Raw genomic sequence first — 24513 nt, 5'->3', positions numbered from 1 at the left:
CAGCAACGGCATATGGTTTGATTTTAAGCAGTGACGGATTCATTCTACCATGAGAAATATTTAGTAATCTTTGGAATAACAGATTGTCTCCTCCTGGTAAATATAGATATATTTTTTATGATGTTTAGAAAGCACAGAGCTGGTTTGTGATACAACTAGTTTATTATTTGCGAATAGGAAAAGATTATAAAAAGGTAGGGAAATGTTGTTACACATAGAGCCATATTTACAAAATGTTAATCTTTTTTTTTTTTTAAGCACTGTTTCATCCATCCAACAGAAAGTATACACATCCCTTTTTTATGAATAGGGGCAAATCATTTCACATTAAAGTTGATACAAAGGCGCTGAATTCAGTAAGGTAATGGGCCCGCTCCTTTAAAACAACTCCAGACAGTCACTTCAGTTTGTCAGAACGCTGGTGGACATAAATACTGTTGCTAGGATCTACGTTATGTACCACGGTTATGAAAACAAACATCTCTATCATGTGTAAAAAGTATGCATGGAAGACCCTGTTTAAATGCTGTATTTACAGTAAATCTGCCACAGTTTAGATCAACCGAATAGCTCTTCCCTTAACAGTTAACAATTCAAGAACATGTTTCCCACCTAACAAAACCGTGATACAGGAGACTGCAGTAGTACAGTGCTACAGCCCTTCCTTTTTCTATCACTTACTTTGATAGAACAAGTTTGATTGATCTGCCCTGCATGTTCCTACTTTATACAAATATCTTCCATGAAAAGGATATCATATCCAAACCTTATCACATCGTTCAGTTTTAGGGTTATGTAGGTCTGGTCTGGAATTCTTAAATCATTCACAAAGGTCTGGTGAGGGAAAAAAAAAAAAGAGAAAAAATATATATATTAGTAACAACAAAAACAGATACTTTTTCAAAAAAGCTGCAAACTTCTGGTTGTATGGAAGTGGAGTACTATCCTACTTAACGGAGATTGGTTGATTTCTCATATATGACTTATAATAAATACATCTGATACAATATTCAGAGGTAAATAGATACAATACAAGTCATGCTGCTAGTACAGCAGTAATTTCTACTACATTTATGTAAGAGATACCCGAGAATTGTTCTCTGAAAAGTAATATGGTAGATTACCGTATTACAATATCAGATAAGCCTCTTTTTTGCCTGAGCGCCTTCTCTCATGTTTAGTTTAGCAGTATTTCAATAGTAATACTAAAAATAAATGCACACGTTTAACAAATGGTCTTTAACAGTGTCCTTTATCCAGCAATGTTTCAATAGCACCTGCTATGACTGAATCCAGCATGGACATTTTACCAGCAGCATTATCACACATCACACAAAATATCTGCATAGCAGATTACATGATTATAAATCATTGCATAATCCATTCACTGAAGACAATGGGGGAACTCGAGTGAAGCTGCTACTCAAGCACGGGGAATGAATCACAGGAGGTCCTGGTGGAGCAGCTTTATGGAAATCGCTCCTCCTCCTTCACACACAGTTATCTGAATGGTATCACCATCATGACTGAAGATCAGCTCATTTATCTAAGTCATGGAAGCTGTTGTAATGTCTATTTCTATATAAACCTCAATACAATAGTATTACTGTATTTTGAATTTCACAAATATATGGTGCACAGTCTTTTACCGTACATAAATGTGGTAGTATTTCTGGTAAAGGAAGGTTACCACTTAAGAGGTGAATTATTTTTATAGTGGGCAGTCAAAGTACACAACACAAATAAATTAAAGAAAACATTGCATTGAGAATTAGTCAAATAGGTCAACTACTAGCTGCTTTATCAAATACATGATTTATTAATGTTTTTTTAATGTCTGGTGTTCTATTTGTGAACATACTGATTTGTAACACTGCTGTTTAAAAACTGCTAGGAATTAAAATAAATCAATAAATCAATAAAAAAAAGATTTATTATTCAAAATGTTATTTATATGTTAATGGATTGCAACTACACTTCCGTCCATCTTAAACGACACGCTTCACAATCACGGGACATGCGATTAGTCAACTACCAGTTCCCGAGGTCGACTTAGATTTTTCAATTTGATAAGTTGACTATTCTGGGCTAGCCCTACCAGGTAACCATATATCAAATGAGGCAGCATCTGCTTTAGTTGGAATACAAAAAAGAAAATGTCGGACTGCTGTTTGACCGACATTTACCCTTGAGTTAACGTTTTCTAAAAATACAAAAAGATTAGAATTGGCTGCTAATTTGAACAGCACCCAATTCATTTTATTCACACTGCGAATCAAAAATTGATACTGCCTTATTTCTTCCAGCCCAGCGAAGCCCCTGATTAAAGTGCTTTATGTGTCAGAGGTTCAGGGGGCTCAGCTGTGGGTTTGCATTACTTACCCCATTCAGGCTTCCCAGGTCCTTCACAAGATGCTCGTCTGTGGCCAAGTCATAGTTGATTACCGCATGCTGCTTGTCGACACTGCGGGACTGCAAAGACAAGAACACAGTAATGAGTCAACTGCTGTGCCCACATCCAGACTGCCTTGATTAAATACTGAACAGCAGCAGCATGGCTGGGGCAAATGCACAGCTAATGATGTGTATTCATTTATTTGTTTATTTATTTATCCAGGCATCTAAAGCTAAACAGCAAAATATGGACGATACAACAATACTGTAAAGATGATGTATTTGCCTTAAAATTGACACTATTTACAAATCAGAAGGAACACAGTATATATATCACACAGAGCATGCTGTCCAACTACAGTACTGGGAGTGCCTTCTGGCATTGATCACTGTTTGCCATTGTTTGTATTTTCATGGACGTAATACGGCCTTTGACAGTCTCAATACCCAGCATGCGATACTTCGAGCATAAAATGAGCAGCTAAAGTATTGTGACTCTGCTTTTCATTTTGGAGAGTGCTTCTTAAAAGGGAGAGGTCTTATTCAGTTGTACTGATCTTACTCCAGATTTACTCTATTTTGACAATAATACAACTCCTCCACGTGAGACATCAATGCATGATCATTACCAGAGGTCATGTCCAGTGCTGGAGGCAAGATATCTCCAATTATTATTCAGGGAGACTTTCTTTGCCAGCATATCCAGATCGGACAGTAATTCCATCAGCAGAGATACATAGAAACACAGACACCATTCTATACTATCAGTAGTACAATTCCACATCATCACAAACCTACCTTGGACAAACTAGTAAAATTGGTGTTGAAGGTATCAGCCAAAACATTTCTTTAGTTGACTCCGATTTGATCAACCTGTACCCTTTCGGGATAAACAACGGGTAGATTTCAATGGAGCATATTTTCAGCACTGGGAAATCAACCTGGATTGCACCAACCACCTATCCCAGGTTTCCCCTAGTAGGTGATGAAATCTAGGGTGATTCCCCAGTGCTGTAAAACATAGGCAATAAAATCCAGGTGTGGCTCATCCCAGCTGGGTATAGGCTGATCAAATCAACTAGTTTCTTACAGTTTTACGAATATTTCAGGCTATAGAAAAAGTGTTAACAGTGCAATGCTAACCAAAAACGAACATCTTCCCTCAAGTACTGTAGAGTGACTAAAACCATTCTTGTCTATTTCCAATTTTTTTATCCTTACAAAAATGGCAGGCATGTTTAAATGTTCATTGCTGCACTTGATTGATCAAAGGCAAGCACTTCAAGCTTCAGGCTTACAGATCAAAATCTAGTTTCAATCCACCCTGAAATGCCTCTCCTATGTAGAAAGCTGTAATTTGTTTCCAGCATTTAACACATTTAATGCTGGTGTTGTTTTAGTAAGAGGGTTATATTAAATTCAATAAAATTACAAACAAGTTGCTTGGGCTATACGCTCCCCCACAAATTGCATTGGGACCAATGAATACATTCAGAATGACTGGCGGTGGGGCATTTGTTTCCAAATACTGCTGCCCCTTAACTGTATTTAATTTCAGCTGGTGTTTTTCCCCACAAGGGTGATTTATTGACCCTGTTATTAAGAGTAAGTAGCTTTAACAATTTGATTGAATACAAATGCTTGCAAGTGCAGAGAGGTACTGTAGTGACACGAGCAGAACACGGGAACCCCAGTTTCTTGCAACAGTTGTGATGGTGACCAAACGTGTGCGAGTGCTGTTGTGTAAACATTTAGATTAAAATTAACAGTTGCATTTAAGAAATGTAAAACAAGAATGACAAAAAATAAAAACACAAATTTCGTCTCTTGCATCTTGCACCCCAGATATTATAGATTTAGTTACATGGTATACCATCAGGACTTTAAGGATGATTTAATTGCGCAGTAGATTCCACAGTTAGATGATGAGCTGATAATATCGCTTCAGCCAAAGAAGCAGGAATGGTAATTTAAGAGTACCGTTACCTATGAAAAACAATAATGTAGTGTGAGTTTTGTACTAAAGCAGGGTCAGCTGTTGTAGGGAAAACAAAGTTTATTTCTCAAACTGACCAAAGGCCTTTGTGGAATTCTTGATAAGCTCTTGAAGCTGCAGCAGCATTTGACTTGTTGGCATAACAAAGGAGGAGAGGTCTTATATTGCAAGGTCAGATGCTGTCTGTGCTGGACATGGCTAACCTGTTAGAGAGACGTCTTTTACACAGAGCAAATGCAAGTGAATGTCGCTATATGTGAAGCAGTTTACACAGTACACAGACTTTAACTCGCACAGGTTAATTCCTATTGACAACGCAAACAATTGTTACCCCGTTGATGTAACTGTATTTCAACTGTATTATTGCACAGTCAATGTAGTCTATTTTTTTATTTCCATTTGCAAGTAAAAAAAAAAAAATGTGAAAAGTGTGGTGATTTCTAGGCTACAATTAAAACGTTCAGCTACTGTATAAACTGTAGGGCAAAAACTTCTGTCTAATTTTATAAATGACATTCTTTTAGTAATGCTGAGTAAAGACAAACTGCACAGGGACATTTTACATTTACCGCAAAATATGGTCGTGATCAAAATTGTCAATAAACACTGTATTTGTTTCTTGAGACTTAATATTAATGTCTCAACACGGAACATCTGTGACTTGGCTTTGTGCAGTATTTGGTCGTGATACTGCACGTCACTCACGTACAGATGATACACCATGACCGTTCATGTTTAAAACTAAATTAAAACAGATTCATTCTGAGAACTCCTTAATCAAGCTTCGCATCTGCTTAGCATTGCAGCTTAATTAGGAACAGTGCGATTCGGTCATTGGATTTGAATGAATACAAGATAGAAAATGAGACCTAGTAAAATGCATAGAATACAGAAAAGTTATTAAACAATATAACTGCCCCATTAGTAACTTCCAAATGTTTCAGTGTTTATGCAGCGCATATAAGATTTCTAGTACAATAAACTCAACCCCTTCATGTGCTTTTAAAAGCTAGCTTTTGCCTACAGTAGATGTACTAAATGAAAGCATTTATAGAAGGTGTCTTTATCAATGTTTCCTGTGCCTACTGTACATATACAGTACATGGTGCACTATTCCTCTCTAGCATCTGCTGTACAGTTTTATTTTAAGCTTCCATTCAGGATCATACAACACGTTTTTCCCCTCCATCTCAAGAGCTAATCTAATCCTTTCCCCTATAACGAACAGGATCGGTATGAACAATATGAATGGAAGATGATTCACATTCAATTAGGACACACCTCGATGATGTCACCGGGCCACTCCCACATCTAAATAACCCCTTTGAGTGTGGAATCGTCCTTTTCTGATGCCTACAGTATGTTCCTGCTTTTACAGCCCACTGGTTTCTTTATAAACACGTCAACTAATACATACATCATTAATCTGAACTTTGTCATGCAGAAATGAGAGGATGTGCAGCAGACGCATTAGCATTTAATCATTTTGGATTGTTTTTGCACTGAGAACAAAAAATATGCATTGGTTAAATTAACTATGGTATTTTAGACTGTACCAAGTTGCTCTTTAAGTGGTTAAAAAGTAAGATAACCCTCAGCTGCTAGCCCTCTCTGATGCTGCTTTTATAAACCTAATGCAAAAGGCAGGGAACCAGGAACACACAAGACTCACTATTCAGTCCACGCTGGAGTGCTTTTACTCGGGAAGCCTCTCGGGACCCCTCCATGCACTTTTGTAAGTTAGTTTATACAGTAGTACTAAATCAAAGCATGTATAGAAGGTATTTATCAATGTTTCAGTTTCATTTTAAAGTAGAGCTAACCAATGTTTTCAAATCCATGTCCTTGTATCTTAATGGCATTTACAGCATTATCACTGGCCTCCAGTTTCTTCTGTTGCAGATTTTTGTTTTTTGCTTGTATTTTCTATTTTAGCTATACGTCAAAGTTAATAGTACTTCCTGGTATGTAATCACTCCACTTCCACTCAAGTGGTCATGTGACCTACCACACAAAGTCATATGATACCAGGAAGTTTTTTTTATTTGTTTGTTATTTATTTATTTTATTTTAATACACTTAAGAAAAATGTAACCCAAATTAAAAGTATAAAATCAAGCACAATACATTTTTAAAACAAGAAATGGAGAGTAGTTATAATGCTGTCTAATATTACATAAGAAATTGTTTTAAAAGTCTTCTTAAGCACTCTTATGCATGTTAAAAAGAAACTGCATATTATTATTATACAAAGTGTAAAAAATGAATAGGCCTGTTTATGTCTAAGCTACAGGCCTTGGGTTACAAAAGTCAACTTCATTATACAAAAATGAAAACACAAAAAATATGAATACCCCACAGGGGGTATGAAGTCCTGACATTCACAACCTTTTATTGCAAGCGGAAATATGTAACTGTTTGGGTTTCTATTTGGTAATCAAGTTTCAAGCTTACTCTAACTTTGGGAATGTAAACAAATAAATCAAAGAGAGTGCACAAGAAGACTAAACTGAGGCAGCGTGTTGTAAACCAACACCAAAATACTGAAAAGGATTGTGGGACACTGCAGCTTTACTTAAAAAAAACATTTAAATTATTAACCATTAAGTTATTCTTGTGGGATTTAATTTAACTTCTAGCCCTACCCCTTATTTGCCTTGTTCATTCACATGGTCTGCAACTAAATACTGAAACAAGTGCAGAAGCTGTAATTCTCACAACATATATTCTAAACATAAATCAACAGTAACCAGTTGCTAAGCAAGCACTTCTTCTAGCCATTATGTACTTAAAAGCTCTCACGACTGACACTTCAAAAGGGAAATGAGAAAGTAATTAGGACACTTGTGAAGTCCAGCTGAAATGCTTCATAATTACTTTACACATCAGAGGATTTCTGCATCCGTTTTAATTTTCATTTCACAAAGGCAGGTTGCCACTGCGAATGCGTTCTGTGGCCTACATTCAGAACACACTCCGCTGAGCCAAAATTAAACATAGGATGTTAAGGCATGATTCATAATAAAAAGGACATTGGCTGGTTGAATGGACAGGATGTAACATGCAGCACCAGGTGAGGGTTTTATATTCTATAGAAGGCACAGGTATCGTTGTCCATCCATCAACAGTCCAAAGCACCTTTGAACCATTGTTCCGTCCAATTTCTGTGTTCTTGTGCATATTTTAGCCTTTCAGTCTTGTTCCCCTTTCTTAACAGAGTTATTTTTACTGCAACACATCCTTTAAGTCCTGATTTCAAGAGTGACCTTTGTACTGTTGATTTGATGGACAGCGACACCTGTGCCTTCTGCCAATTTTGTTCTCAATTTAACGCTTGTCTTCTTTCTATTCCTTAAGGATATTATCTTCAAGTATTGCTCATCCTTGTAGGACAGCTTTTTTGGTTTTCCAGTCCTGGGTTTGTCAATTACAGATGATGTTTCTCTGTACTTGTTGATTATGCTTCGGATACCACACCTTGAAAATCAAGTAATGCAAGCTATTTCACTCAATGTTTTTCCTTCTTTATACAAGTCAAGGTTGTTATAATAGTAGAAAACACTAGTGGAGGCTTTGAGTAAATTGTTGATGCTCATAATGCATCAGAGAACAAAAATGCAACCTGTCTAAGACTTTAGGAAACACGTCACCAGTCGCTCAACTGTTTGTAAATTAATGACGTATTGCAGAAAAACAGATGGTCCATATTTCACAACAAGACTATTTCCACCCAGATCCCTCCTCATTGAATATCTCTACAATGTGCACCTCCAAATTTCAGTTAAAGACAGGAAGTGACACAGTCCTCCTTAAGAGTGTATATTCCAGCACTGTCCAACAGGTAGGGAGCTGGTGTTTGTCTCTGAGGAAAAATTATGGAGCAGGCAGCTTCCAACTGACAGATGACATTTAGTCTTGCACAAAAACAACACACCTGTAAGTAGGACTTGCTGAGTGAAGGATGGTGGGTCTGTGCACTATTGACACCCGTCATTCTCCAGATAGCAGTGTAGAAATGTTAGAGGCTCTGAAACCCATGGAAGAGCAACCAGACTAATCCCAGTGCTTAAAGGAATCTGTTGGAGGGCCTGGATATTTGAGCATGTCTTTCTGGGAAGGCGAAAACCATTTTGTACCCATAGTGCACTCCATTAAAATTACATTTCCGCTACACTGTGTAAATCTAACATGCTGTGGCCCAACTGAAATATTGAATTTCTGTACTTATCAGGCCATAACCTCTTTGATGTCATGCATGGCTCTGTCAATTTTTTTCAGCTGGGCCATGACACATGCCCTAATTAATGAATATAAAACATTTTCAATGTAAACCAAAGCTCAGACAAAGCAGAAATATGTCAACATGGAAGGTTACTTTTTATTATGCAAGGATGCAACTATGCAACCTTACAGTAGGCCAGAACAAAGAGGTTGTATAGCCCAATTAGAATGGGGCGAGGCTGACAGCATTCTAAAGAAGTGGGTTGAAGATATATAAGCACAGCCTTAGAAAAGAAAAACCACAGGAGGAAGAAAATATCCGTTCTATGTCTAAACCACAAGTGCTGCAGTAAATATAAACACCAGTGACAAATTAAAGACTGTGGTTAAGCCACTGTAGTGAAAACACTGTCCCTATGCACCACAGAAAGCAACACAGCCTGCATTACAAAGTGCTGCAGTGCCTAATGTCCAACTTCAGCCTGCAAAACCCATTCTAATAATTCAACAAGGAATGATTATCCTCAGTACAGAAAGAGACACCGGCATTAATAGCAGGCCTACCACTGCCCCTCCCCCCACCAAAGATGACATCTGGTGTTGCCAGTAGCAACCAGCAATGATGTCTATTGAGCACCTTGAAAATTCAGACTACCACATCTCTAAAGCATTCTGGATAAAGTGGTTATTGTGGCTCACTGTTACTGTGACCCCTTATTACGAATTTGAACACAATATTTCTATTAAGAATTTGTATTTCTTATCAAAGGAGGACTGGGATATGATTAGGGATTTTGCTTTCCAGTGTTTGTTTGTTACATTTATGCCATCTTATAAAGTGAATTGACCTGTTCATTCTAGTAATACTTTGGAAAGTAATCTTCTGGAATTATGTTGTGTTGAGGCATCCTGAGAACCACCAAAAATCTAACAACAGCACAGAGTGAAATTTCAGAACACACCAAGCTACTGTATACCTCTGTTGCAATGAAATCCAGTCAACTGCACCATTACAAGAGGTGTTGACAAATGTACAGTACATTCTGTCTGTCTGCTATACAAGGAAACACCTCGACTAAGGCAGTCTGTTTTTATAGGACCTCTATGAAATCTGCGGTGTTCACAAGCTTCAAAGCGGTTGAATTTTTAAGCAGACACAAACCGTTTTAAAACAGCTTCCTCTCCCTCCCATGTAAAAATGAAATATTTTGGAGGAATACTGTATCTATAGTACAGTATTTGTCACTTGCAAAACCAGTTTTATTTGAATTTGCTGGTAATAAACGGATGTGCTGTAACATGATCTTTAGGCCTTACTGTACACTACCAGTGATTTCTATTGTTTAGTATCAACTTGTATAATAGTCATACAAAAAACAATTCAATCAAACTGTTCATGCCAGCTCTGTTGGTTTTGTTGGTTTGTTGGAATAATATATCAATTGGGAGCATATGCTGTTTTCACCTTTAGAAATTACAAATTATTTAGGGGGAAGACACAAATAATTGCTTAATTACAGAATCTCAAATGGGAACTACCCCACAGTGAAGCTTTAGTATGCAAGCTATAATTTAGCAAACAGCAGTTATTTCATGAACAGCCGTGGGCAGCGTCTCCTTGTCACAGTGAAATTGGGAGAACCAGACCCATCTCTCATGTCTTCACAGTACAGTACGTGACATATTTAAAAAGGTACTGGGGACTATCACATACTATTTTACATTAAATTCTAACAAACCAGTAGGATTTATTGAATATTGTGTTAAAACTAGAAGATTGTTTCCAGGAAAGGTTTGGTACAAAAGCCTTCAAAGAAACAAACATTCAAAGTAGAAGAACAAGTATCCCTTTCCTCTCAGCAAAACTGTGCCGGTGACGATCTGCGCACATAAATAAGTAACCAAGATGATGATAACTTGAAAGAACATCTCCTAATTTGAATATGTTCTCCAATATGCAAACAAAGATAAAAAGCTTGCCGCTGTTCTCTTGATCTCTTATTAAGGTCTTGAGATTCAGCATTCAAAAGAACTGAAGGGTGGCACACTCTAGTCCTTAATTCAACTATAAATTACACAACCAGCAGCTCAGATAACAAACCTGCAGCACAAGGAATAAAACAAGATTCTAAAGCTCCCACTTAGAATCCTGGTGAATCTACAGTCTACACTTGTCACCTTCTGCAGCATGTTTGCTTAAATGAGACTGACAGATATCTAATGCATGTACACTATACGGGTGTATTTCCCATGCCATTAGACCATATATCTAAACGTTAGATGTGAGTGTAGACTTTACTAAGATGTACAAGTCAATGTGAATGCTACTGTGCATTTATTATAGCTTTTTTCCAGTATGATATGGGTGCCATGTGTCTTCAGGAGGTTGCATCATTAAAAACTGCAGAATGAAACATTTTCTGTTAGGAATAGTTTTTTCCACAGTAGCATCCAGCTGGCTCAGTAATGCTGACTCACCTGCAGCATGAGTTCACAGTCCTCCCGGCCCACGAAGATCATCTCCCGGGGGAGGCGGTGCCGGGTGCCAGAGCTGCTGACCAGGAACCATGACGTCGCACTCATCTTGAGGGGCTTTGCTTACAAAACTCTTAGCATCCTGCGAAACAACAAAGAGAAAAGACATTATGAAGGCCCTTTCAGCCAATCAAAGCAACCACTGCATTAACATACCAGTACATGTTATTCTGCCTCAGATTAATTCCATTATGTGTTTCTTAAGGAAGGTAATGGTAAAAAACTGTTAACAAAAATATACATTTTCCTTCTTTTTTATAAACTACTGTTTTCTTGTTCAGCAGACTGAACTTTTTGCCCACCCAAAATGTGCTTGAGAATGTACTTTTAAACCAAAATGTACAGCTGCAGGCACTCATAGAAACAGGACAAGGACTTGTAGCATATTATGAAAGGTAACCTCAGAGGTACTCAACCACTGCTGATTCAGTTACGCAAATGGAATTCCTCACATAATAAATTACTCAATTTGTCATTCTGGTTTTATATAGACTGCTGCAGTGGTATACCTCTACGTTCTACTCTGAAGAAATCAGAGATGGTAATCAATAAGGAATGATCTCTCTATGAAACACTTCTAATGTACCGGCTACAATCAGATAAAATACTGTAACAGGCAGGTGCTATGGAACCCTCACCTAAAAAGTGCCACCAAGGAACGTTTCCTTGCTGTACAGTCCTGGGCTAATTGTTTCAAATTGAGTGGCGGTTTTAGAACACTAATACACGAGCACTAATTTAAGATCTGCACTTCAATCACGACCTACAGTACAGACATCAGCAAGATTCTAACCCAAATATCATGAGGTGCTTGGCAAATATATTATTATTATTATTATTATTATTTGTTTATTTAGCAGACGCCTTTATCCAAGTCGACTTACAAAGACTAGGGCGTGTGAACTATGCATCAGCTGCAGAGTCACTTACAACTACGTCTCACCCGAAAGACAGAGCACAAGGAGATTAAGTGACTTGCTCAGGGTCACACAATGAGTCAGTGGCTGAAGTGGGATTTGAACCGGGGACCTCCTGGTTACAAGTCCTTTTCTTTATCCACTGGCACAGCTTCAAGGGGAAACTTTCATGGTGCCTGACAATGGGATTCTCCTTCATAAGCAGTAAACTCCAGTGAGCTCACACGTTTAAAGTAAATAAAATGAGCAATTCATGAAAGGAGAGAAACACTGTACAGTGTTATTGATTGTCATTGTTATTTCAATTATATATTTTTTTTGATACAGTCATTTATAAATGCTGTTATGTTGTGACAGGAGAGTGTCACTGGCAATGGTGTTTAGACCAGGAAGGGCGACTCGGAGACAGAAGAGCTGCAGTAAACCGTGAACATGTTTATTTAAAATAATAAAATAAATAAACAAAACACTAAACAAACACAAACAAAACAACACAAGGGCCAAAATAAAAGGCTATACAAAACACGTAAACAAGACGGAACAGCACAGAACACGAAAACACACACCACACACCACATACCCTGACACCAACATTAACTCCAAAACAAACTAATCGAACACCCCATTCCCATGTGTTTTTGCAGGGAGGATTTTATCTCCCTCCGTGCCACCAATATTCCCCACACATATACACACCTGTGCCGCGGAAGAGTTTTCAACCTGCCACACATGTTAACATATATTACGAATACATTTCAAGCAGCGTTGGTTCTAATACTCAGCACGGCTATAGGTTGAGATCATTACTATTGTATAGACAGCAGCAAAACTAATGTTTACAGCCAAGTGACCCAGATCTTGTCTGCTGCAGAATTTAGGTCATACAGTTCAGGTGAAGTTTCAGATTACACAAACAGTACAGTGAGTAAACTGGGGTTATCAATACAAACACTAAATATAAAGCTCAATGTCCTGCAGATTAACTTGCTTTCCAGACATATCTTGTTGAACATGAACTTATCACACAAAAGCAACTGTCCTTGGTTTTCTCATACTGTACGTATTTACAGTAAAGCTTCTGGCCTTGAAGAGTCCTAATAGACCTTGAAGAAATGCAGATTCCTGAAGAACGTGTCCAAGCATCTAGGTTAATTGCTCTGAGAAGCTTCTGTTTTACATCTTGTTTGAGGGGTGACCCCTTACAAACACTGTACTGCCATGCTGCCCGCCCGCCCGCCTCCCCCCAAAGCCATTGTATTTTTTTCTTTTTAGAACACAATATAAATACACACTGTATGGAATTTACTGCTGGGACAAACATGGGTTTTTCATGTTCGAATATTCTTTCAAAATGTAAACTGCTATATTCAAATGGTCTTTATTTTTAAATTGGCTAGAAAAGAGAAGTATAATTCGTACCACAATACAGTACAAAATGTACCCGGCATCCGCCCTAGAAAGGAGAGGAACCCTCTTCAGTACAGTAGAATGTGGGTTCATTATTTTAGATTTGCACTGGTCTCCTTTGCATGATATCTTTCTAATACAGTTATTTATAAATTCTTATACAAACATTTTGGCTACCCAAGCACTGTTTGTTTGAATAATTATTCAAATCAAACATTAATCAAACATTTGTCCAGGCACTAATGGATATCCAAGGTTGAGTATACTGTACCCTTGCTCTTTTCAGAGTGAAGTCAGTTCTTGAGGCGAGAAGCACTTCTGCATCACATATCTGTACAATCCTTAAAAGACCAAAGATCACTGCACCAAAAACTCACTTTAAGTGTGTAGTGTAAACCAACGCTGTTTCCTAGGAACTGAAGCAATCACGTCTGGTAGATAACATGAAACACCAAAGGGCAAGTCTGTCCACCACAGTGGCTACAAGACCTTTTAAAGACTACAAGAGGTCCATAGCAAGATATATGTATTTCTGAATTAGAAATAAAATACAGGAAATCACAACTGTAGTCAAATGATTGTCTTGCCTTTGCCCCAGTCTGAATGCTTGACCTCTTTACTTCAGTGTCCATCTCCCTATTGTATTTATGCTTAATTTATTGGTATCAGTTATCAATAAGTTATTGATATTTGCGTGTTGTCCAGTCCTGCTGGACAGCTAATTTGCCCCAAATGGGTCAATAAAAGTCCCAAAGGAATATGTTGGGTTTAACAAAAAAATATAAATACATTTTGAAAACATGCAAGTCAAAAAGTAATTATCAAGGATTATAAAATGAATGTCATGTTACATGAGGAGTTTAAAAGAGTAATGGAGATTTTAAAATCCCTTTTATAACCTGTCTGCAACACCAATAACAGTCCTCTCTTTAGAACTGTTAAAGATGTTTTTGTTGCTTGACACTTTAATGCAGACATTGTAAATAAAGTACAAAGTCATGTATCCAGAGTAATGGGGTGTGCAAGCTGTCTGGTTAACTGAATTTTCTGGATAATTGACTTGCACTCTGAAAGTAACACTGACCAAAAACAACTGCAGGCAGCTATTTGTACCAGCTTACAAAAATACAACCTGTGTAGCCAAAAAACGAAATGAATGTCTAAAGCAGGAAGTGATTAAGAACCAGGAAGAAACAGACTACAGTATTGTTTTTATTATTATTATTATTATTATTATTATTATTATTATTATTATTATTATTGGCTATTTTTTAAAAGAGGTAAAACACCTAGAATTAGAACAAAACCACAGAGTTATTATAATTAATGTTCTCTTACGGAATCTCAAGAGGTTTTGCTTTTCATTTTGAAACATTAACATGATTTTGTGTCCTTTCAAAAGACAGGTGTTAAAGCTTGACCCAACATAACTTCTGTTAATACAGCGCTTATGTCACAAACCCCAGGGGCACTGTGACATGAAAAGGGGTAAAGCTATCCTATCCCATGAATGACACGGCAATGTCAGAATTATTATTATTTTTATTTAAGAAAAAAAAGCTAAAAATCTTGATTTCAATTTAAATTAAAATATATCCCCAAGATGTTTTACAGTCACTGTAATACTGTCATATCTGGGGTAGCATCCAATCCGGGCCGACACACCAGCTGTATTCCACAGTTTAAAAGTAATATCAATCACACTGGAGACTCTGCCTTCAGGCACCACAAGGGCATCTTCTCAGTACTGACACATGTGATTTGTCTGTCCACACTACAACTTCCAAGACTTGATGAATAAAAACATAAACAAAAAACCTAAACAGTTTCGCTACACATAATTTCACTAAAAGACCCAAATTCATACATTATTTCCTACGCATTCTTCAAATGAATTTAAACTCATGAAAGATGATGGCACTGGCTGTTATCAAATGATCTTCCCTTCATGATTCAGCAAGCACACCTCCCGGCATTCAGTCCTGGGCCTCTCTCCGGCTGACTGCTTCAGACAGATTATGCCAAATTGAACCAAACCGTGGGGTGGTTTGAAAAAGCTTGGGGGCTAAAATGACACTGCCAATGGCATTTCACTTTGAACCATGTTGGATTTAAACCCAGGAGGTTGGCCCCCTACAGCACATAGCCTCTGATACAGTAGCAAAACTCATCAGCAAATGAAAATGCACCCCAAGTGAGACAGAAAGTGTCTTTTGAGTTCAATGCAATATTAGATCCTCTTTTTCAATGTAAGAATATTAAATTAGCAATCTGTCCTTAAGCCTTGGATTCATTTTACTTATCATAATTAAGTCAACTATAGATTAATATACTGTAAATCAACACTATAATTCTGAAAGAACCACAGAAATATTGTTATTCACATGGCGCTTGACTCCCTTATGACATTAACAGAGTTCAGCTGATTTACTGTAGGGCCTGTTTATGCATACTGACATTAACATACAAATGAAGGTTAGGCCTCTGCTTCATTTATTTGTAGCGATGTAAACAAAAGATAATCACACGGTCTCATAAACCAGGTCATAATTATTCAGGAATGGGGGGGGGGTGGAACAAATATTTTGTAGGAGTGACTGGATTCACATGAGGTGTAAAACGGTAAGTATGCTGAACCATCATGTTTTTGTTGTGTGCTGAAACAATATGAATAGGGGTATATAAATCAGAAGACTGAACACACCCTTGCGTCCATGCTCTGGCTGCCACATTTATAATGACTCTCACTTATAAATCTGTACGGCTTACCTTTGCATAACTCACCCTGCACACACCCTTTCTGTCTCTCCACTCCTCTGACCTTGGTTTACTCTCCATCACTAAAGGTGACAGGGCTTTCAGATTGTATACTCCCAAACTCTGGAATTTCCTCTCTATCTAAAATTTAGACTAAAAACGGACCCAGTTTACATGAGCCTAATTATCAGACCTGATCTTATTACTGTGCATCTGTAATTTATGAAAGTCTTATTTTATCCCTAAGCTTCCTGTGACCCATTATAGATCATGTCTTCCTCTACATTAAAATGTTCCACCCCCTTGGATTGCACGTTTTTGTCATAAGCCTATGGAAATCCATACTCCAGAAGGCCAGACACTTAGTTAACAGGGTGTGTGATTCAAGATTAGTTTTCCAGAGGAATGATGCTCATTAGGTTTCTAACAGCAGTCTGTGCCACAAGGGCTATCTGCATTTTCAATCCATGTGTGTTACAATATCTGAGCTGATCCAAATACAGTAAAGCTCTATTTTTAAGAAGGAGCAAAGACACACTTGCAGAAATAAAATACATGTAATGGGTTAAATCTAGAAAGAGTTCTGTTTTAATAAGCTTCAGATAGCTAAAAGTCATGTTTATTGGATATAATATATGTCACAACACAAATGTAATAACAGAGCCTATATTATTTGCAGTACAGTCAGTAAGGGAATATTTTGCTCAAATAAAATGCATAATTTTTTTTCTGGTGAAATGCATCTTAGTTTCCGAAGCTTTTTGTGTTTAAATGCATAATGCAAAGAAATCCCCCCCCTCCCCCCCCCCTTTTTTTTTTTTTTGCAGTTTCTCCCCTTGTTTAGTACCTTTCAAATTGTATAAAAACTTAAAAGGAGCTGTGAGCAGGTAAACAAGCTGTATAGACTTCACTGCCAGATCAACCAGCAATGTTTTTATTTCACATTTAATCTTTCGAAATATATGAGAAATTTAAACTGGAATAAAAACCCATGTAGTTTTAACAAGCAAACAAACAAATACTGGAATTCATTAGTAAAAATCTGGCGCAGAATTGGTTTCCAGATGAATAATTATGAGATTACATTAAAATCAGGGGTTTAAAGATGCATTCTTGTAATATATTAATAATTCAATAGAAGTCATCAGGATTAAGTATCATCATAAAATTCACCACCAGAATTGGTGTTGCTGTACATTTATGCTTGTTACAACATGTCTCCCACATCTGTCTCTATAGTCTACAGCACTTTAATTTCAACCAAGAGTAACATCCATTTGCTTCAGTGAGTGTACTAATATAATACATCTAACAAATATGTTCTTTTGAAATTTGGCATAATAAATAAGCTAAATAATGAAAAATGGATTTGCATGTTACACCATGTACCACCTGGTAACAGCAACATAGGGTTATTACAATTACAGTTTTAGTAAATCGGGCCTGGATTCACAATCCTAGCAATTAACAAAATTAAAAAAAGATGAAGTACGCTTCACTTCCTAAAGGAATGTGTGAATTAATATCGAAAATGAAGAACAGTGATTTTAATATGAAACATTATTATTAGAATAATACAGAATAAGAAAATACAAGACCGAAAACACCCCTCGTTATTAAATGTTTTTCATTAAATTGTGGCGTAAAAACCAATTATATACTGCTTGGAATTGGTTTTATTGATAGGCGTTGCTGAATTAAACCATGCTGTCCCTAAAGACAACTGTCAATTCAGTTCACTGAGGAGAAATATGGTAAATAATGTAAGCAGACAGACCAGCTGGTACCGCTGCAGTCCAGACCCAGCGACACATCATAATACCTATTGTTGTGAAACGCAATCGTCTGATTCGGACTGAATGTACATCAAACATCTAAAATTTCTCACATATATATCAATTCCAATTTGTAGATAATTCACACACAGACACACACACACAATACATACATATCAATAGTCATCGACCAGGAATGCAGCGATTAATGTCCAAACCGGGGAGAAATCACTGCGTGCTTGCAGTTTATCCCATTGTTTACTCTGCAAATGCTTTCTTAATAACCTTCCTTGTTTTTGTCTACCAGAAAATCCCTTGACAGCAAACGATAACCGATTCTAAGGCTACGGTTTCCCTGTCACTCTAGGCTAGGTGCTTGTTTCGTTAAGGCGGTAGCAGGCCAAACACCATTCCGAAATCAGCTGTTTCTACGAGCCTGCATTTGACAATTTCATATTCCCGGTCTGGCAACCTTACCTATAATCCAGACAGATTCCCACAGAAGATCCACCGACGCCGAAATGATCATGAAATTCGTAGGAGCAAATCCCTTTTCGCTTCCGTAAATGAACGGGATCCAACCCTATTAATGTGTGAAAGAATGCAGGCGATGCAAGCAGGGTGGAAAGCCAGGTATAATACACACACACCCTCTATTCAACTCTCTCGTCGTGCTGTTGCAGTCTATGTGATTGTCACTGAGCAAAGAGCAGCACCGCCCCCAAGCAGCCTTGCAGGTTGGTGACGCAACCCACTCCAACCAGCCAAAGCTACAACCCTGCCTGCTGGTGCGCCTGCTGTCACCCGCCTCCGGGAGTCAAAGACACCGATCCCCAAGGCAGGAAAAACAGGTCTTCCACCCTTAACGCGCGTTTGCGTTTCTCTGCAGTACAATACTCAAAAGTATACATTGTGTAGGTACAGGTATATTGCAAACTTAATGTTTGAAATTCTACCACCTGCTGGTTAGCTGGTTAGTAGATTCTACTGAAGTTGGGAATTGGGAGAAATATTAAATGCCACAGAGATCTTAAAATCCCAAAGAAACACCAAAAGGATTTTTAAAGGACCTGTTTTTTCCTGATCCGGCTTAACCTGCTGTTCAAACAACACCAATAGGTCTCCTAAACCAGTAATACCATCTGAAAACCAGCAAGCCAGCATACACCAGGGCTGGGCATTGCTGGAATTTCCATCAGAGTTAATAAAAATAATAAATTGTCAATATGTTTAAACAATTTAATGAGACACACAAATACACAATAATAATAATAATAATAATAATAATAATAATAATAATAATAATAATAATAATAATAAAGAACTACAGTAGCCTTATATCACTTCAGACTGGCCTGGCAACAATACTGACAATAAACAGTTTACAAATAACCGGAATTAAAACACTCTGTTGATACAGCAAATATGTCTGTTTTAGCATGGAACTTGAAAATATAGACCTGGGTATTGCAATAATTGCAATAGTGTTCATTAATAACATTTACACTCAGTACAGTCTCTATACTGTATGTATATAATATATTGTAAAAACTAAAAACATATAAACTGTAAAAAAAACAAAAAAAAAACATACGTAATATGTCTCATAATATACTGTAGAGCAACTTAAAGTACTTACTTTTATATTGTATGCTTTTACAAGTGATATTGTCCCCACTGTTATATTCTGTATGGGACATTTCAATGTGGTGATAATAAGCATTGATATTAACAGGAATGATAACAGGTTTGACTGAAAAATAGTACTGACACAAATACTATAGTATTCTCTCCCAAACAACCCTGACAAAGCAATGTTACAGGCCATGGGCCAATTCACATGAACACATGTGTGGGTGGTAATACACTTTACTACTTTGACTTCAGCTCTACCATACATTTGTAATCTTGGTTTCTAATGCCTGCGCTAACAGTTTGGACCAATATAAAACAAACATTTCTATGAATTCATTGGGTGTGGGTTCCTCAGTCAAGTTGTTTAGGACCATATTCTCAAAGCATTTCCTCCATTCATTAATTAACTCCTATTCTTTTGAAAGGAGAAAAAAAATCATGCCAATGTAACAAAATGAGAAACGAAACACAGTGAGATTGCATAAGAGGACTTGAAATATATAAATTAGTTGTTTAGTTCTACTGTAGTTTAGTAAAATTAACTTTTAACTCTTTCAAAAAATAGGAATTAATTAAAAACTGGCGTAAACCCTTTAAAAATATGGTCTCTAAAATCCTGGGTCCCTATTAGTTCTATTAAGGTGTATTTAGGATAGCATACTCATTTTATAAGGCAGTCCTCTAATGTAGTTTTGTCCTGACTTTTCTGTAAGGTGTGACCTAATTTCTACCTGTAAAACGAATTACAAAACTACTACAGATGAAATGCAAGACACAATGCCAGTTCAACAACAACAAAAAATCCTGTCCATCACCTCAGAATATTAATATCATACCTTATCTATGATGGCACCTATACTGTACCTTTTACAGACAGAAACAAAACCTATAAGAAACTGACAAGCCACACAGGGAGAGGAGCATTCTATTTAAAGCACTGTGCGGCTGTACTGGTGCAGGTACAGCTCTCTGAGACCAAGGTATTTAAAGAGAACAGAGAAGGCATTGTTGAAATGCATGGTATGCAAAATTCAGGGGAAAATGAGCACATGCTATTGATATGTGAGGATAATAGCAGCCACCTATAGAATAAAGGACTTCCGTAGAAAGTAAAAAGGCCGGTAGCCATCTTGGCTCATCTGTGGAGGAACAGTCTGGGGCCAAGATAGCCACCATTGCACAATTAATCCCTGGCCACACACTATAAAAGAAGAAGGAAATGTTTGTTTGGAGAGATGGTTCAGTGAAGGCGCATGACAAGCCTGAACAGTGGGACAGAGAAAAACAGTAAGAGAAAGAATACACAAGCTAGCTGAAGCTTGGGTGTTGTTTTGTTTGTAGTACTTAGAAGGGTTTTGTTTAAACCTTTTGTTTGGTTTGTTCCTGTGTTTGTGAAGAATAATAGAAGTGTGCCAGAGCGCAAAACTGCAGCTCCAGAATCAATTCACTATTTCAAGAGAGCAGATTAGACCTGGGGCGGTTACCACAACGTCACATTTACAACAAAATTATCTTATATTCCTTCCTATTGTGTTTTCATGACTCGCTTTCACATTGAAGAGGTGAAATGACCAAGGAAGTGCAAGTGTAACACATTTCCTGTGAGTGAGACATAGAAACTGTGAAATCTCTTCAACCAAATGTAGTGTCAGATATCACGTTTTGTTGGCAGGTTTCACATGCCCCAAATATCAAGAGAAATTAGTATTGTGCCCTGCTGGCAGGTTTTATTTTATTTGAGTAATCTTTTTTGTTGTTGTTGGAATGTATCTCCCCTGTAAAATCCAATCTTCTTTATACCAGATTGGAACCAAATCATTTTTAGTTGTGTGTAAATTCAAATGTGTGTTCCAGTGTTGTTTGAATTACTGCTGATTGACGTTTGGTCAAGCGGTTCTCTAGAGTTATACAAACCTCTGAAATCTAGATAAAGGGGCATTCAGAACAGAAAATTGGAGGCACTTTTTTACACAGAGAATTGTGAGGGTCTGGAACCAACTCCCCAGTCATGTTGGTGAAGCTGACCCCCTGGGATCCTTCAAGAAGCTGCTTGATGAGATTCTGGGATCAATAATCTACTAACAACCAAACGAGCAAGATGGGCCGAATGGCCTCCTCTCATTTGTAAACACTCTTATGTTCTTAAATTTTGCATACATAGGCAGAACAGAACGGCTGTAAATTCAAAACTAGGGCTATCAGTATGAAAAAAAGGCTGCTGACCATGAGGTATAGCAACAGTATGTATGGAATAGTGTAGAATAAGAAATGGCAAGGAATTGTTTTAAGATGTTTAAGTTGTGTGATCTCAAGATATATGTAAAATTGTATGTGTGACATACAGACGGACAGATGTACATAGAGAGACACCTCCATATATCCCCACAAGCTCATACACCAAATAATTTATGCTAAATAATGTTAATAACAAGTTTCGTGACAACTGGATAAGATGAAAAATATAAAATGTGACAGATGTACGTACAGAATGTAGGTCTGCCTTCACTATATCCCAGTGCTGGGGTTTCATCGCCTGTAGGGGATAATAAGGGCCTGTGGTTTTCCAGTGGAGTCTGCTAGTCAAGTCATGTTTTCCAAGGAAAATCTCAATTGGGGTTTGCTCAATATCCCAACACAGCACTGTAAGAGTGCATTGGTCTTTATATTGAACTACATTAGCAGAGTGTTTGAATGAGCACAGACTGTACATTCTGAATGAGGCAGTGCGGCATGTTGTTGCGTCCCATCAGTCAGCATTGCGGTTAGTTTGGATTGCCTTGGTAAACACTGGGCTTGTCTATGACTGCTCAGATTCAGCTAGAATCAGTTGGGTTATTTGCTGTCAATGCAGTTCTTCAGTTCAACACTAGAGTGCAATGTTGTACTATGTTTTTACGGAAAACCTGCTTTTTCTTTCTTTTTTTTTTTTTTTAAAGCTGCTTTTGATTGTATGGTTGGTGTGAAATGGCAGTTCCTTAGTTGAACACTAGAGTGTGATGTTTCACTGTATTTTCACACGTGGCAACAAATGTCCAAAACTACAAGCCATCAGAGGTGGAACAACACTTCTTCCAGAACTTTGTATATCAATTCAAACTACAATAGCTGGAATGAGGTAAAGGAATGGAAGAACAAACTTTCTAAAACAGTGCTGGGTGCACAACAGAAAAGATACAGCAAGTATAAGCATAGCAAAGTGTAATAAAGTATAGTGAATGCATATTAGAGCATAGATACGCTTTGTAAAGAACAAAGGTATGGTAAAACATATTATGGTAAATGCATAGTATATCCATGGGAAAATAACCTCTGGGCAAATTTGCCAGGGTTAGCTTTTATAAGGGATATAACCCTAACCCATCCTTAACCATGTGTGTGTGTATCCTAAATCAATTTGAATTCCAATTCAGAAATGTTATTCAAGTAAATTGTGTTTTCCACCTCTCAAGTATGCCATTAACAGCAGCAAGTGTTCTGTTTTATATTCTTCTTCCTATAATTTTTTTTAAGTGCTTGGCAGTCACACCAAGTGGTGTTCAAGTCCTCACAGCTCTCCAACAGGCCCATCAGTTTGGCTGACAGCAGATATACTGACAGATGACACATTTTTTCCTCACTTCTGACAGACAAAGAATCATTCAACCTGTCAGTCATTCATTTCCTTTAAGCAAGGTTTATAAATGAATTTTAGAACCCCTTCCAATACTTATTTCGGCTTGAAAGAGCAGGGTGGGTAGTTCCCACTATCTGGCGCCGTGTAGGTTTTTGTTTTGGGGATTACATTCCCCCTGCCGGGACCCTTAAGGTCCCGACCCCTTCCACAAACTGACCCCCATTTCCCTCCCCAATTAAGGGCTCCCTCTGAAGAGCTTCAGCCCAGTCAATTACTACAGCTAGTTTCTTTTCAGTTGGTCACAGCCTCCCCACCCAGACCAATGCACCCCTTCTATTCAGTGTGTCAGCCTTTTGAGGGCCATCTTTGTGCAGAAGTAGGTATTGATAGTTATCTCTCAACAGTTTACAATACATGTAGAACAGGCGCATCCGTCTCCCACAGTTTTTCCCCATAAGAAACTAGTTTGTAATAGAGGATCTAAATGCTTGAAAGGAAACACCTCTTAGATGTTAAACATACCAAGCATGACTTAAAGCTGTCCCGCAATGATGCTCAATTTGATGTCCAAATTAGAGCTACAGTTTTAATATTTGAACCTTTGGTGCATTCTGCTTTACCCAAAAGATAGTCATGTTAACATTCCCCAAACGTTAAGGAACACACATTTCCTCCCAGCTCTGCTCCTCTGTGAGTCTGACTGCCAAACTGCTAACTGTGTTTATCCACTTTAAGAAATTCACAGCTCAGTATATTGCCGAAATAGTGCCGACTACATTTCCACAATATAAATGACTGACTCCAGACCATCTTTACATTAATCTACTTACTCAAACTCTTTTTTTTCTATCTTTCTCTTCATTCTTCTTGTACACAATGACCATGCATAACGGTAACTTACCTATTCACATTTGTGCAGACCAGCACATATTGATGGTTTCTGTCGTCTAGTTATAACCCAGGAAGTAAAGTAGACAGCAACGTATTGTACATCCACAGCTGTAAATACAACATGGGAGCTCCTGTAATTGTAAAAAAAAAAAGAAAAAAAGAAAAAAGGAAACAGAAAAGACCTATAGGTTCACATTTGTAATGGTCCTATAAAATAGCAATTGTCTCATGTTTAAATTGTATGCTGCACTAAACCTTGGTCCATATAAGACTCGCTGAGCTCCTCAATATCTCCCTTTTGATTTAGATGTGACGTATGCAATATAAGGCTCTTTTTGAAAAGACCACATGGGCTATCTGTAGTCTGGTAGA

At 37.6% G+C, this 24513-nt stretch overlaps 1 protein-coding gene across 4 annotated transcripts in view; it reads right to left on the bottom strand.

Annotated features, from left to right (window-relative positions):
- LOC117422420 (centrosomal protein of 170 kDa protein B-like) overlaps positions 1–18853 on the bottom strand; it is a 54825-nt gene extending 35972 nt beyond the window's left edge. For 2 of the 4 annotated variants that reach the window (XM_058987443.1, XM_058987444.1), the window contains exons 1-4: positions 18480–18853; positions 11090–11228; positions 2383–2472; positions 756–834 (exon numbers count right to left, since the gene is read on the bottom strand). In XM_058987443.1, coding sequence (XP_058843426.1) covers positions 756–834; positions 2383–2472; positions 11090–11194 — 274 coding nt within the window. In that variant the 5' untranslated portion in view covers positions 11195–11228; positions 18480–18853. The remainder of the gene's footprint in view (positions 1–755; positions 835–2382; positions 2473–11089; positions 11229–18479) is intronic. The other 2 variants (XM_058987441.1, XM_058987442.1) reach the window with 1 other exon arrangement.
- Between the last annotated feature and the right edge of the window lie 5660 nt (positions 18854–24513).

This window comes from Acipenser ruthenus, chromosome 15 (genome assembly GCF_902713425.1).
Source record: "Acipenser ruthenus chromosome 15, fAciRut3.2 maternal haplotype, whole genome shotgun sequence".
In the NCBI taxonomy this organism is placed as follows: domain Eukaryota; kingdom Metazoa; phylum Chordata; class Actinopteri; order Acipenseriformes; family Acipenseridae; genus Acipenser; species Acipenser ruthenus.
This window is presented reverse-complemented; position numbering and strand designations above follow the sequence as displayed.